The 12,656-nt window shown below is 51.5% G+C and overlaps 1 protein-coding gene across 1 annotated transcript in view; it reads right to left on the bottom strand.

Annotated features, from left to right (window-relative positions):
• Positions 1-1,943: 1,943 nt before the first annotated feature.
• SCART1 (scavenger receptor family member expressed on T cells 1) overlaps positions 1,944-12,656 on the bottom strand; it is a gene marked incomplete at both ends in the record, with an annotated part of 29,474 nt that continues 18,761 nt past the window's right edge. The window contains 10 exons of the mRNA XM_080694900.1: positions 1,944-2,230; positions 2,711-2,842; positions 2,949-3,011; positions 3,486-3,509; positions 3,610-3,951; positions 4,023-4,088; positions 4,422-4,736; positions 4,817-5,131; positions 5,216-5,533; positions 5,869-6,174. Coding sequence (XP_080551026.1) covers positions 1,944-2,230; positions 2,711-2,842; positions 2,949-3,011; positions 3,486-3,509; positions 3,610-3,951; positions 4,023-4,088; positions 4,422-4,736; positions 4,817-5,131; positions 5,216-5,533; positions 5,869-6,174 — 2,168 coding nt within the window. The remainder of the gene's footprint in view (positions 2,231-2,710; positions 2,843-2,948; positions 3,012-3,485; positions 3,510-3,609; positions 3,952-4,022; positions 4,089-4,421; positions 4,737-4,816; positions 5,132-5,215; positions 5,534-5,868; positions 6,175-12,656) is intronic.

Raw genomic sequence — 12,656 nt, 5'->3', positions numbered from 1 at the left:
CCCATGCTGGGTCTAGAACCCCAGATGCCCAGCAGAACGCACTGGCTCCTGAACCTCCTGCATGTCCACCTATCACCCATGGCCCCACTACCCACTCACTGAAGTCAGTGTGACAACTGAACACACCAGTGCTGCTTCTACACACACAAGTGCATGCTCAGGCACATGCACACACAGTCTATATACACAGGCACACTCATACATACACACACACAATTCTTACAATCATGTACACATGCTCTTATACATGCATAATTTAATCCTGTATATACAAATGTACAAATGCAAATCACACACATACTTTTACACACAATTTCAAACAGGCCCCATGTTTATCCACCTCATCTTCCAGGCCAGGTTGTAGGGAGGGGAGGTCACCAGCCTCACCTTCATGAACACTCCCAGCTGGCTCCTCTGGGAACCATAGCAGCAGGGGCCCCAGAACTCCATCCCTGGCTCAGGAGCCAGCAGCTGCACAGCAACTACCAGGGGTGACTCCAAAAGCATGTGGGCTGCTGAGGACTGGGGCCCCAAACAGACTGGTAAGGATTAATGGCTCTCAAGACACACATCCCACCAATATGCATCAGCTTCAAGCAATTCCTGGACACATACATGTGGCCCACCAACTCACCTGTGCAGACCATAACTGGCCGGCTGCAAATAGCTAAGTTTAGTTCAAAAATACAAAAATGATACGTATGAGATCTCTAAGGTAATGCCAACAAAAACAACTAAAAATGAACACATTGGCAAGACTTCCAATTTTATTAAAGGAAGGACCTGGTGGGAAACTTTTGATACCTTCACAGGTGACAGATTCAGCATGGACAGGTGCTAGAAAAGAGAGGCCCTTAAACACAGTGAGGACCAAGATAGGGGCTTGGGCAGAGGGAGAAAGATGGAATCATATACAGTCAGTAGAAGACGAATAATGTATTGCCCAATAATGTATTGCCCAGCAGTGTGGAGCCACAAAATTAGTGGTTCATAATTAAACAAGAATAAGAGAAGTCATAAGGATTATTTAAATTGTCCTTGGTTACATGCGTGTGAAAGTTTGAGGAGCAAAAGTGGTTGTAAGTGGATCTGAACTTGGAAGATGTGACCCCAGATGGATGTGGTCAGGGTTGCTGGTGACCTTCCAGCAGATAGCAGGAAGGTCACCACACTAAGTCAACGGGAACACACCCACATCTCAGGACAACTGCATAAACAAGGAGGGATGGAAACAGGCAAACCCTGCCTCCGATGGGAGGAGGATGGTCAAGGAGACGCAGCAACGTGGGCCCAGAAAAGCAGGGTCGCCTTGGTGCAGTATGACTCCAGCAGGGACCCGTGGGAGACGGTGAACTGGAAGGGAGCTGCATGTCATGCTTCAAGACTGAGAAGAGGGATGGGCCCCAACCGCCTGGGTCCATCCCCTGCTCTGCACAGGCTGATGTGCCCGAAGGTCAGCTCAGGATCATCTCGTGCGAGGCAAGGGCTGCCACTTTCTCAGTCCCAGCCTGAGCTCCGGGGGCCAGGACAAGAGGATCCACACCTGCATTGAAGGAGAAAGATGTGCACTGTGGTCCTCAGGGACTTCTCAGAACCACCAGAGTCCTCTGCTGCTGGTGTCTCCTTGTAGAGGAAAGCTACAGCAGATTGGACAAGCCGTAGACATGGTAGGTCCACTGACAGCGACATGCCTCTCATGTCCAGCCCCTGTCCACACCAGACCAGCCCCTAGGACCTCGCCATTGACTCCAGGGCCAGCGTGGAAGCACACTGCACAGCTATGGAAGAAACCAGAGGAAGACTGAGGACCTCACTGACCTTTCCCTGAGATCTTCAGGGAAAGACTACACTCTCAGAAGCAGCCCTGGAGGACAGGGGACACACAAAGGCCAGGCTGAGACAGGAGTGAGGACCATGGACACAGAAAAGCAGCATCAGGCCCTTTAAATGTAGGCACTGGCCAGAGCAGAGCCCTCCGCATGGAAGCAGTACAGCAGAAACAGTGCGACCAGCCCCAAGGCACAGAGGTGCACACCCATAGGGCTCAGGAGCGGCCCAGCATCCTCCTCCTCCTCCAGGGGGACTTCCTCGGGCTCTGCTGCATCGTCATACTCCTCCTCAGGCACCAGGCCCCCCAGCACTGGGGGGACTTCCTCCTTCTCCCCCACAGGAACAGCTTCGATGTCCTCATAGATGCCCTCCGACGACAGGGGTCCAGACAGGGCAGAACCTGCAGAGTCCACACCAGAACAGTCTAGGACAATATCCTATGACAGAGCCCACCCTCTCTGGCCCTTGGTGTCTGCTGAGGCCCCACGCTCCTCTGCGTCCCCCCGTGAGAGCTGTTGTGCCCGCTGGGGCTCACGCACTGCCTGGACACACAGGGCTCAGGGTCCTGGGCCCAGCCTGTTCAGTGTCAGGCTCTGAGCACAGGCTGAAGGAGCCGACTGCTTGGATATCTAGAAAAGGATGGAATGCTCTTGGAGCCCAGGAGGGACCACTGTCTCATCTGCTCATCTCAGAGACAGAGTGTGAGCCAGGCCAGGGGCCCAGTGTCCCCCACACCTTCATGGTCCACAGAGAGACATTCAGCAGAGCTATGGGGGAGCACCCAGCATGGGGGGAGACCAGAGAGAGCGAGGGCCTGCGAGGCTGGGGTCCCAGGTTCCCCTCTCAGGGCTCAGCCCCCAGGCCAGCCACCTCCACCTACCCATGCAGGTAGTTCTGCTGCGGCAATGCTGAGCACCCAGGACCAGGAAGATGAGGCCCAGGAAGCAGCCAAGGACCAGGCAGGCGGTCTCAGGCAGGGTCCAGGCAAGAGGTGGAGGGGCCAGGGAAGGAGCTATGGCACAATGACAGGCGGGGCCTCCAGTGTGTTTGGCCTGCCTGGGGCACTGTGAACCTCTCAGAAGGGCTGGGGTGCCCTGAATAGGTGGCCTCCGTGCTACCTGGACAGGCTGCTGCTCCTCCAGAGAAGGCCTGAGGTCCCAGGGCAAGCTGCCCGTGGAGGGCTAGGTGTCATGGCTCAGGGGTTAGGGTGAAGGGAATTGGCTATGGGGAGAGGCACAGAAGCAGGGCCCGGGTAGGAGGCTCACGTAGAAAGTCCAGGTGGCAAAATCCAGCAGGAAAGCACCAAGCGATGTGGTCTCGGGTGGGTAGCAAGGACAGGTGACCCATCCAGGGACAAGGGACTGCTGTAATGGCCGTCACTGCCCTCGACCTGCCCTTCTGGACACAAGGCCACGAGGAGCCAGCCCCACAGTCAACATAGAACATTACTAGAAGAGCTCAAGACCTGGCTCTGTGTCCCCAAGAAAACTCTGCCCAAGGGGCAGAAGGAAGCAGCAGCCTTCACGGGAGATCTGTGCACCTCAAGGTGAGTCTGGAGGGGTGTTATCTAGATGTGGGGATCCGGGAGTAGTCACAGCTGAGTCCCACCGCAGGCCCTCTGAATACCCGACGGAGGGGTGTCAGGAGTCACTTACCCAATGCCGTGGTCCCCAGGACACCTACAGCAGGAACGCGGATCTGAGCACCAGCGTGAAGAGGCCACAAACCCGCACGGGCGCAAAAGGGCAGTTCCCAGACACCCTCGCGAACCCCCGCCACCTTCCGCGAGGTCGCCCTCAGGCTTACCCGAACAGCGCACGCCCGCATCCTCCTTGTGCGTGCAGTCGCCAAGTCCCCAGGGCTCTGCAGGGCAGCCCCACAGGGCCGTTTCGCTGCCGCGGCACCCCACCTCGTCCAGCCACACTGGCCCAGAGCCAGGGCCGAAGGCTGCCCCGGGCACGGCGTCCACCGCCCGGCCACAGCCCAGCTGGCGGCACACCACCTCCGCATCCGCCAGGTCCCAGGAGTCGTCACACACCGAGCCCCAGGCGCCCGCGTGCCAGAGCTCCACGCGCCCTGAGCAGCCGGCCTCGCCTCCGCGCACGCGCAAGGCGCCCTCCTCTGCAAGGGGACAGCGGTCAGCTGGAGCCCCACTGGGACAGGCAGGAGGACCTCGAGTGGACAGAGCGTACCTGGGCAGCTGATCTTGGAGGAGCAGTTCAGGGTCGGCTCGGCCAGCGGAGGCACTCCTGCCTTCTCTGTGTGGGAGACAGTAGGGCCCATCTCAGGATTTCCTCGCTGGGGCCTAGTTCTGTGAGATATTAGCTTCCGTGATCTTTTCCCTTCCCTATCTATGCCCAGGACTTCCTTCTGTCCAAGAGAAGGGAGGTCTCTGCGTTTAAGCAAGTGTACGCACACAGGCCGAGGGCTTCCACACTCTGTGGGACCTTCTCAGGATGAGCCCAGCGCCCAAAGGTCCTGGCTTGCTCTCTTGAGGGAGAGCCAGAGGCACGAGATGACTCCAGATGGTCCACCCCCACCCCGAGCCTCGAGACAGAGGCCGCCCCGTCGCCCACAAGCACCCGCCTCACCTGCACACAGGACCCAGGCCTCCTCTGCGCGGGAGCAGGAGTGCTGGTCCCAGGGGCCCGAGGGGCACTGCCAGAGGGACCTGTCGTGCCTGTCCCTGCACTCAATGGAGGAAACCCACAGAGCCCCAGGAGAAGGGCCACTCCCTGCCCCGGCCAGCAGCTGCCCCTGGGGCGCACAGCCCAGCTCTCCACACAGGAGACCCAGGGAGGCTGCGCTCAGGCTTTGGCAGACTCCGCCCCACGTCCCATTGTAGAAAACTTCCAGCCGCCCAGCACAGGGCTGGCTGCGGTTCTGCAGCCTCAGAGCCGTGAACTCTGTGGACAGAGAGCTGGGTTAGCGTCCAGCGGCTAAGAAGGGCGGGAGTGTACGCGGAGGGCTGTCCTGGCACACCCACCTGAGCAGAAGACCCCCGCGTCCTCCTTGTGTCCGCAGTCGTGCTGGCCCCAGGCCCGTGCCGGGCACTGCCACAGGGCAGACTCCTGGCCCAGGCAGCCCACCTCATCCATCCAGATGGGCCCGGTCCCCGCCCCGAAGTGGGCGGCGCCGGGGGCGCTCAGGGCGCTGCCGCAGCCCAGCTGCCTGCAGACCACGTGCGCGTCCCGCAGGTCCCAGGCGTCGTCGCACACCGTGCCCCACGCGCCCCTGCGGAGCACTTCCACGCGGCCCGCGCAGCGGCCGGGTCCCGCCGCCAGCCGCACCCGCAGGCTCCCTGTGGGGTCGCCTGGTCAGGGCTGCAGGTGGACGGAGGGCAGGGCCAAGGCCCGCTCCCACACTCCCACACTCCCACACTCACCGGAGCACACGACGCCAGCGTCCCGCGCGACCCCTGCGGGCACCAGCACAGACGAGGACACGTTGCACTGGCTCAGGCGAGACTCCGAACCCAGGCAGCGCGCTCCGCTCAGCAGCACCCGGGCTGCCCCTGGGCCTGGGGCAGGCGCATCATATGCTTGCTCTGCCACTCCACACCCCAGCTGCTTGCACACCACGCTGGCACCGCGCAGGTCCCAGGCGGCATCCAGGACGCGGCCCCAGGCGCCGCCCAGCGAGACCTCCACGCGGCCATCACAGCGGCTCTGCCCGTCCCTCAACCGCAGGGCGTGTGTTAGACCTGACGGAGTGCCACAGAGGTGCTAGAACATCCGAGAGGTCTGCTCTCCTGCAGTACCCGTCCCTCCTCCCTCTAACCCTTCTTCCTTTCCTTGTGTCTGGCCTGGCCAGTGTTCCTTTTCTCCCAAACACACCTGCTGCCCTCCTCCCTGTCTGCCTGCGCATCCCTGGGCCCTCCTCTTATTCCCCATGACATAACATACCCCTGTCTCCCTCAGTAACTAACTGTCTCTCTCTCTCTCTCTCTCTCTCTCTCTCTCTCTCTCTCTCTCTCTCTCTCTCACACACACACACACACACACACACACACACACACACACTGCCTGTGGCACTTACCTGAGCAAAGGATGGAGGCAGAATTTCCAGGAGCACAGACCTGGGCCCCTAGGGTGCCCGTGGGGCAGCTCAACAAATAGGGCTCTGTCCCCACACAGTGAAACACATCTGGCCAGATGGCAGCACCACCGTGCCCAAAGTGTCCTCCTGGGGGTGTGGCCACAGCGCTGCCACAGCTGAGCTGGTGGCAGAGGACAGCAGCATCTGCTAAATCCCAGTGGGCAGCACAGAGGGGTGCCCAGGCCCCATGCACCTGCAGCTCCACGCGGCCCTCACAGTGATTACTGCCATTGACCAGCCGGAACTCTGTGGGAAAGACACACTCAATGTGGCCCCAGACCCAAACACCCAGACACTGGTGCCTCTTGTGAGCCTCCATGCCTAGTGCACACCCGCCCTGTGCAGAACAAGACGGAGGACAGGAGCAAGGCTGTGCACAGTGCTGTCAGCGAAGATTCGGTGATATAACTCCCACCTCTGACCAGCGACTAATCTGAGGAAACTATCCAAACTCAGTGTCCCTCGGCAGAGGACGGACAAAGAAAATGTGGTTTACATACTCAATGGAGTGTTACTCAGCCAGAAAAAAGAACAGAATTATGGCATTGGCAGAAAAACTTACGGTACTGTTGACCATCAGAGAGAGAGAGAGAGAGAGAGAGAGAGAGAGAGAGAGAGAGAGAGAGAGAGAGAGATGGATCTCATGAAAGTAGGCAAGAGGCCAGTAGAGCAGTGAAGTAAAACTGAGGCAGGAGGAAGAGAGGGGCAGGGAGGTGCAGGGAAAGAGAAAGACCATCTACCCTCATATGCATAAAAAAAATCTAAGACTGCATCATGCACTGGGAGGGAAGACTGAGGGAAAGGGGAAATTGGGGGAAGGAAACGGCAAAATGGTGTGTGGCATATATGGATGTATTGTTGTGAATCTCACTATCCTGTACATGTACTATTATAATACGCCAACAGAAGGTTAAAGTAAATGTGTATACTGCTAAGACCCAGTGGAAGAATCTGACACTGAGCTAATCGGCAGAGCCTAGGCGAGTTAGGGTGCTCTCCGGTCATGAAGGGAGGTTCTTGCCAAGTCCCTCACTAACCATCATGCTTCTGAACAGAGACCACCAAAGACATATGACAAAGAATAGCCTCCATTAGACTTTAGGTAAGCTGATGAAAATAAAATCACCAAGAGTCCAATGAGAAGCAAATTTGGGGAGAAATACCATTAACAACAATCTCAAAAGTATGAAGTACTTAGAAATAAATCTAACCAAGGAGCTCTATGTCTCTACACAGAAAATTATAGAACACTGAAGAAAGAATGTGAAGAAAACCTTACAAGATAGAAACACCTCCCATGTTCTTGGATAGGCAGAATAAATATTGTCAAAATGATCATACTACCAAAACAATCTACACATTCAAAGTGATCCCTATCAAAACAACAGTTTATATTCTTTACAGAGCTAGAAAAAGCAATCGTAAAATTCATATGGAGGAACAAAAGACCCAGAAAAGCCAAAGTAATGCTGACTGATAAGAATCATTCTGGAGGCATCATAATATCTGATTTTAAATTATACTAGAGTTATAGTAACAAAAACAGAATAATATCAACATAAAAAGACATAAAATGATGGAATAGATAAGAGCATACAGAGACAAATTCTCACTTATAGCCAGTTGATTTTTTATGAAGGTACCAAAAATATATGGATAAGAATCCTAAGTCTAATTCTAACCCAGACCAACCTGAATATACACTTTTCCTAATTACAACCCAAGTTCTAACTAGCCCAAAGTTTAACTCCCAAGCCTAGTAGTATTGCACAACAACACTTACTTTAAACCCAAACAAACCCTAACCCTAAGTATAACCAAAAATATAAAAAAATAAAATTCTCTCTCTTGCCTTCTCCGTTTCTCTGTCTCTATCTCTGTTTCACTGTCTCTATGTCTGTCTGTCTGTCTGTCTGTCTGTCTGTCTCTCTCTCTCTCTCTCTCCCCTGTACAAAAGTCAAGATGTGTCAAAGACCTAGAAATTAGGCCAAAAACACAGAAATTGCTAGAATAAACTATAGGACCAACACTCCCAACATATAGGCACTGGTGGAGACTTCCTCACTGAGACACACACTCCCAAAGCTCAGGAAATAAAAGCCAGGAATCAGCCAGGCATGGTGGCACATGCTTGTAGTCCCACAATAGGAATGCTGAGACAGGAGGATCGCAGTTCACTGACAGCCTCAGCTGCCTAGTGAGGCCCTTTGCAGCTCAGTGAGACCCTGTTCCAACATAAATAATAAAACGTAGGGCTGGGGTGCAGCTCAGGATTAGAATGCCCCTGGGTTGGTACATTTTCTCTCATACTTAGAAACTAGAGAGAAAAATAGGAAACAAAAGGGATTCCAGATAAATGAGGAGAGAGACCAGTAAGAAGACGAGCAGAAGGGGATTGAACAACCAAACAGATGACAATGTAGACCAGTGGACCTAAATTCACTCAGAACATTCCATCCAGCAGATGCAGAACAGACACATCCTCAACACTGAAAACTCGCAGCATGGACATGGTGGGCCACAGACCAAGTCTCCACAACTCCCAAAACTGAAAACCATGGCATGTGTCTTTCCAAAGCACATGGAATAAAACAGAAATCAGGAGGAACATCAGAAATTCTACAAAAGTATGAAAATTTAAAAAACATTCCCTTGAGTGACCAGTGGCCCAAAGAAGAACTCAAGAGGAAAATTTACATTTTTCTAGAAACACAAGAAAATGAAAACACAACTTACCAAACCCTGTGATAGGTTGGGGATTCAGCTAGGTGGTAGGGTCTTCTAAAAGCCCTGGGATTGATCTGTAGTAGCATCAACACAAAAGAAAGAGTAAAAAAAAAATTTCAAAACCTATTACAACTGGGTTCCAGTATCTGCCCCAATTTGCCAAATCACGTAATTGGGATAAGCCTGAAGGGGCCCAGACCTTGATGTGTGTTCTGACAGGCTAATTGCTAAACTCTGAGAACAGGCGGTAGTCTTAAGCACAGATGGGAAGAGCCCGGAGTTTGGAGATGCCCAGTGACTAGGAGCTCCTCCTGGCTGGGAAGCAGCAGTGTCCTTGTAGATTACCATGTGACGATGTGCCTCATTCTTCTTCAGGCTTCTTTGGTGCAGCTACTTTTGTGTTTCTGTATGGGCTTCTTTGTTGTCATAACATGGTGAGGCCTCTAGCTACACAGGTAGTTACTTAGGTTCTAAACAGAGGGTAAGTGGCCCTCTCCTCATCTGTGTGTGAGTTTCTGGGTGGGAGATCACCCATGTCTAAGAAGATGGATAAATAAAGTGTAATGGACCGTAACACATTCTTTGGGGGAAAGGAAGAGGAAGTTCATTGATTTGCTAGCAAACTGGAGAAAGTCAGTGAACTTAGTTCAGAATCAAAACTTGGATTCTCTCCAAACAAAGTAATCAAGTCCCTTTTAAGAGTTAGCTCTTCCAAGTCAGGTAGCCTTGTCAGAAGAGATACAATTCATGCCTAAGTCCTGCTTGAGTTAATTCTTTTCCAAACTCAAAGGTTCCGGGTGCCCAGTTTTCAATTCCTTCTGTCAGTAAACTGATAAAGCTTGCTACTTCTTAACATGGGGAGAAGATGGGAGGAGGAAAAATGTCAAATCAAAATAGTCAATCTTATAGCTGCCAGCATCAAAAGCACAACACCATTACACTATGGGACACTAAAATAGAGAAAAGCTTTTAGCAGTAGGAGGAAAGCATATAACAGCAAATAGCTCCATCAAGAACATAGAAAGATTTCAATTAATAACCTAACAGTGCAACTCAGAGAATTAGAATAGCAAGAAAATATAAAATAATAGAAGGAAAGAAATAACAAAGAGTAGAAATAAATAAAATAGAGATTGAAAATAAAAGGACCAATGAAACAAACAGTTGAATTTTTAAGAATATAAGCAAAATTGAGGAACCTACTGGACTAACCAAGAGAAAAAGAGAGAAGACCCAAATTATTACAATTTATGCCACAGAAATACAAGAGATCACTAGGGACTACTATGAACAACTACATAGCAACAAATTGCAAAACCTAGAAAAGTCAATAAATTTGTGAACACATATAACTCACCAAAACTGAACAGATATAAGAGATTGATTCAGAAACAAGCCGGGCGTGGTGGCGCACACTTGTAATCCCTGTGCTTGGGAGGCTGATACAGGAGGACCGCACGGGTTCGAGGCCAGCCTCAGCTACTACTCAGAAAAAATAAAATCTCCCAACAAATAAAACTTCAGAAGTGAATTATTTACTGCTAAACTTTAGCAGACCTTTAAGGAAGAACTAAAGCAAAATCTTCTCTAACTACTCAAAATATTGGAGGGGGAAACTCTTCAAAACTCATCCCATAAAGCCAGCATTATCCTAATACCAAAACTAGACAAGACACAGCAAAATGAGAAAGTAAAAGAACAATGTCCCTGATGAGCACAGACAAAGCACCTCAACAAAATAAGAGCAAATCAAATCCAACAATGCATAAGAAAGCTCGTATTAACTGGGATTTATTCCAGACCTGTAAGGATGGTTCTACCTTTGTAAATCAATAAACATATTACATAACATCAACAGAGTGAAGGATAAAACTATATGGTCCTCTGGGCATGGTGGCACACACATGTAAACCTGGTACTTGGGAGGCTGAGACAGGAGGATCACAGATTTGAGAACAGTCTCAGTGATATAGTGAGACTCTCAGCAAACAAGCAAGATCCTGTTTCAAAACAAAACATAAAAAGGTCTGGGGGTATAGCTCAGATAGAATACCTCTGAGTACAATCCCCATTAACACACACACACACACACACACACACACACACACACACACTATGATCATCTCAATATATCCAAATAAAGTATTCAATAAATTTCAGCATTCCTTCATGAGAAAGACTCTCAAAAACTAAATAGAGATGAAATACATTAAGGATTGTATTCACAAATCTGCAGCTTACAGTAATTTTAAGAAGAAAAAGGTAAAATCATTTCCAATAAGATCAAGAAGACATGAACGACTGCCCTTACCATACTTACTTAATATAGCATTGAAATCTTTTGCCAGAGCAAAAAGAAAAGGGAAAGAAAGGACACTTAAATAGGAACAGAAGAGGTCAATTTATCTATGTGTAGACTATATGATTTATCTATAGAAAACCCTAAGATTCCACCAAAAATATGTTAGAACTTATTAAAAAACAAACTTCGATTTAAAAAAAACTCTAATGACATTGCCCAATATAAAATCAACATGCAAAATTCTGTAGCCTTTTTATACACCAATAACAAAATTGTTGAGAAAAATCAAGAATGCAATACCATTCACAATAGCTACAAAAAGAGGACTTCCGGGAAGATGGCGACGGAGGAAAGCAGCACTTACAAGTCCCGCTAACAATCCAACTCTACTACCACAAAACCAGCGCCTTTCAGAGCCAGAAAACACCACCAGCAAAGAAATAAAACCGGTAAATACAAGGGACAGAGAAAAAGGGCTGGAAAAACAAGACACCGGAAAAAAACCAGCCCGAAGTGCCGCGCCCGCGCAGCGTGGAGCGGCCGGAGTGGCCAGAGCCGCAGCACGAGATTGGGGGGAGCCGCGGAGCGGAGCGACCTGAGCAGCCGGAGCAGCCAGAGCCGCGTTGTGGAATGGCCGGAGCGGCCAGAGTGGCCAGACCCGCGGTGCAGAGCAGCCAGAGCCGTGGTGCAGAGCGGCCGGAGCAGCCGGAGTGGCCAGAGCCGTGGTGCGGAGCAGCCAGAGCCGCGGCGCAGAGCGGCCGGAGTGGCGCGGCCTACATCTCCCCTAGCAGCACCAGGCTCCAGAGAGGAGGGAGACTCAAAACAGAGCTCAAATCCAGAGAGGAAGTACTCTGGCCTCGCAGCCTAGGATGCAGAAGCAGCGTCTTACTGCTGGTGGCAGTGGCGAGTTCACCGGACGGCCCTAGACCAACCCACTCAACCAGCCACCAGGCGCCTGAGAGGAGGGGTGGACAGCAAGCCGAGGAGAGCAGGTGCTGAACAGCCGGGCAGCAGTCAGCAGTTTTGTTGGTGCAGGGAACATCTAAAGCTCCCAAGGGCCGGGCACAGCACAACTGGCAAGGACTCAGAGCGGAGTTCAAAACCAGAGAAGAATACGCCGCATCACGGCCGAGGGCGTGGCAGTGGTGCCATATTGCCAGTGGCAGCAGCAGCGAATCCACCGAGTTCACTACAGCTCCATCAGCGCACTCAACAACGGTGAGTCAAATTGCGGCCCCTAGGGGAGAAATCCCAGTACTGCACTCCCAGGGACTTGCGCAGATAGTCTCCCTGGGTTGGAGATTTTAGCAGTGCAGCCCAGTGGCGGAGGGGCAGTGGCAGAGATATCATACCATAGTCACAACTCCCCACTGGAGAACGCCCAACTTGGCACCCCCCACAGTCTAAGCAGCCTTGATTGACTCCCTGGGTCTGAGACTTTGTGATACAACCCAGTAAAGGAGTAGTGGTGACTGAGATACCACAGACTCGAGATCCAGAGCATCTTAAGTGAACTCGTAGTGACTCAGGGAAGAACCCAGAGAAGGCACAAACTTCCAAAATCATGGGAAAGAGAAATAACAATGGAGCAGTGAATGCCAACAACCCCACAACATCAGAATCTGATAACACAGAAATCCGAAGATCTCTAGAAGATCAAATTAGGAAAATAACATTAGAAATAATAGAGGACTTTCTA

This window comes from Muscardinus avellanarius, assembly GCF_963383645.1.
Source record: "Muscardinus avellanarius genome assembly, chromosome: 4".
NCBI lineage: Eukaryota > Metazoa > Chordata > Mammalia > Rodentia > Gliridae > Muscardinus > Muscardinus avellanarius.
Note: the sequence above shows the minus strand (reverse complement) of the source record. Positions and strands in the feature narration are given on the sequence as shown.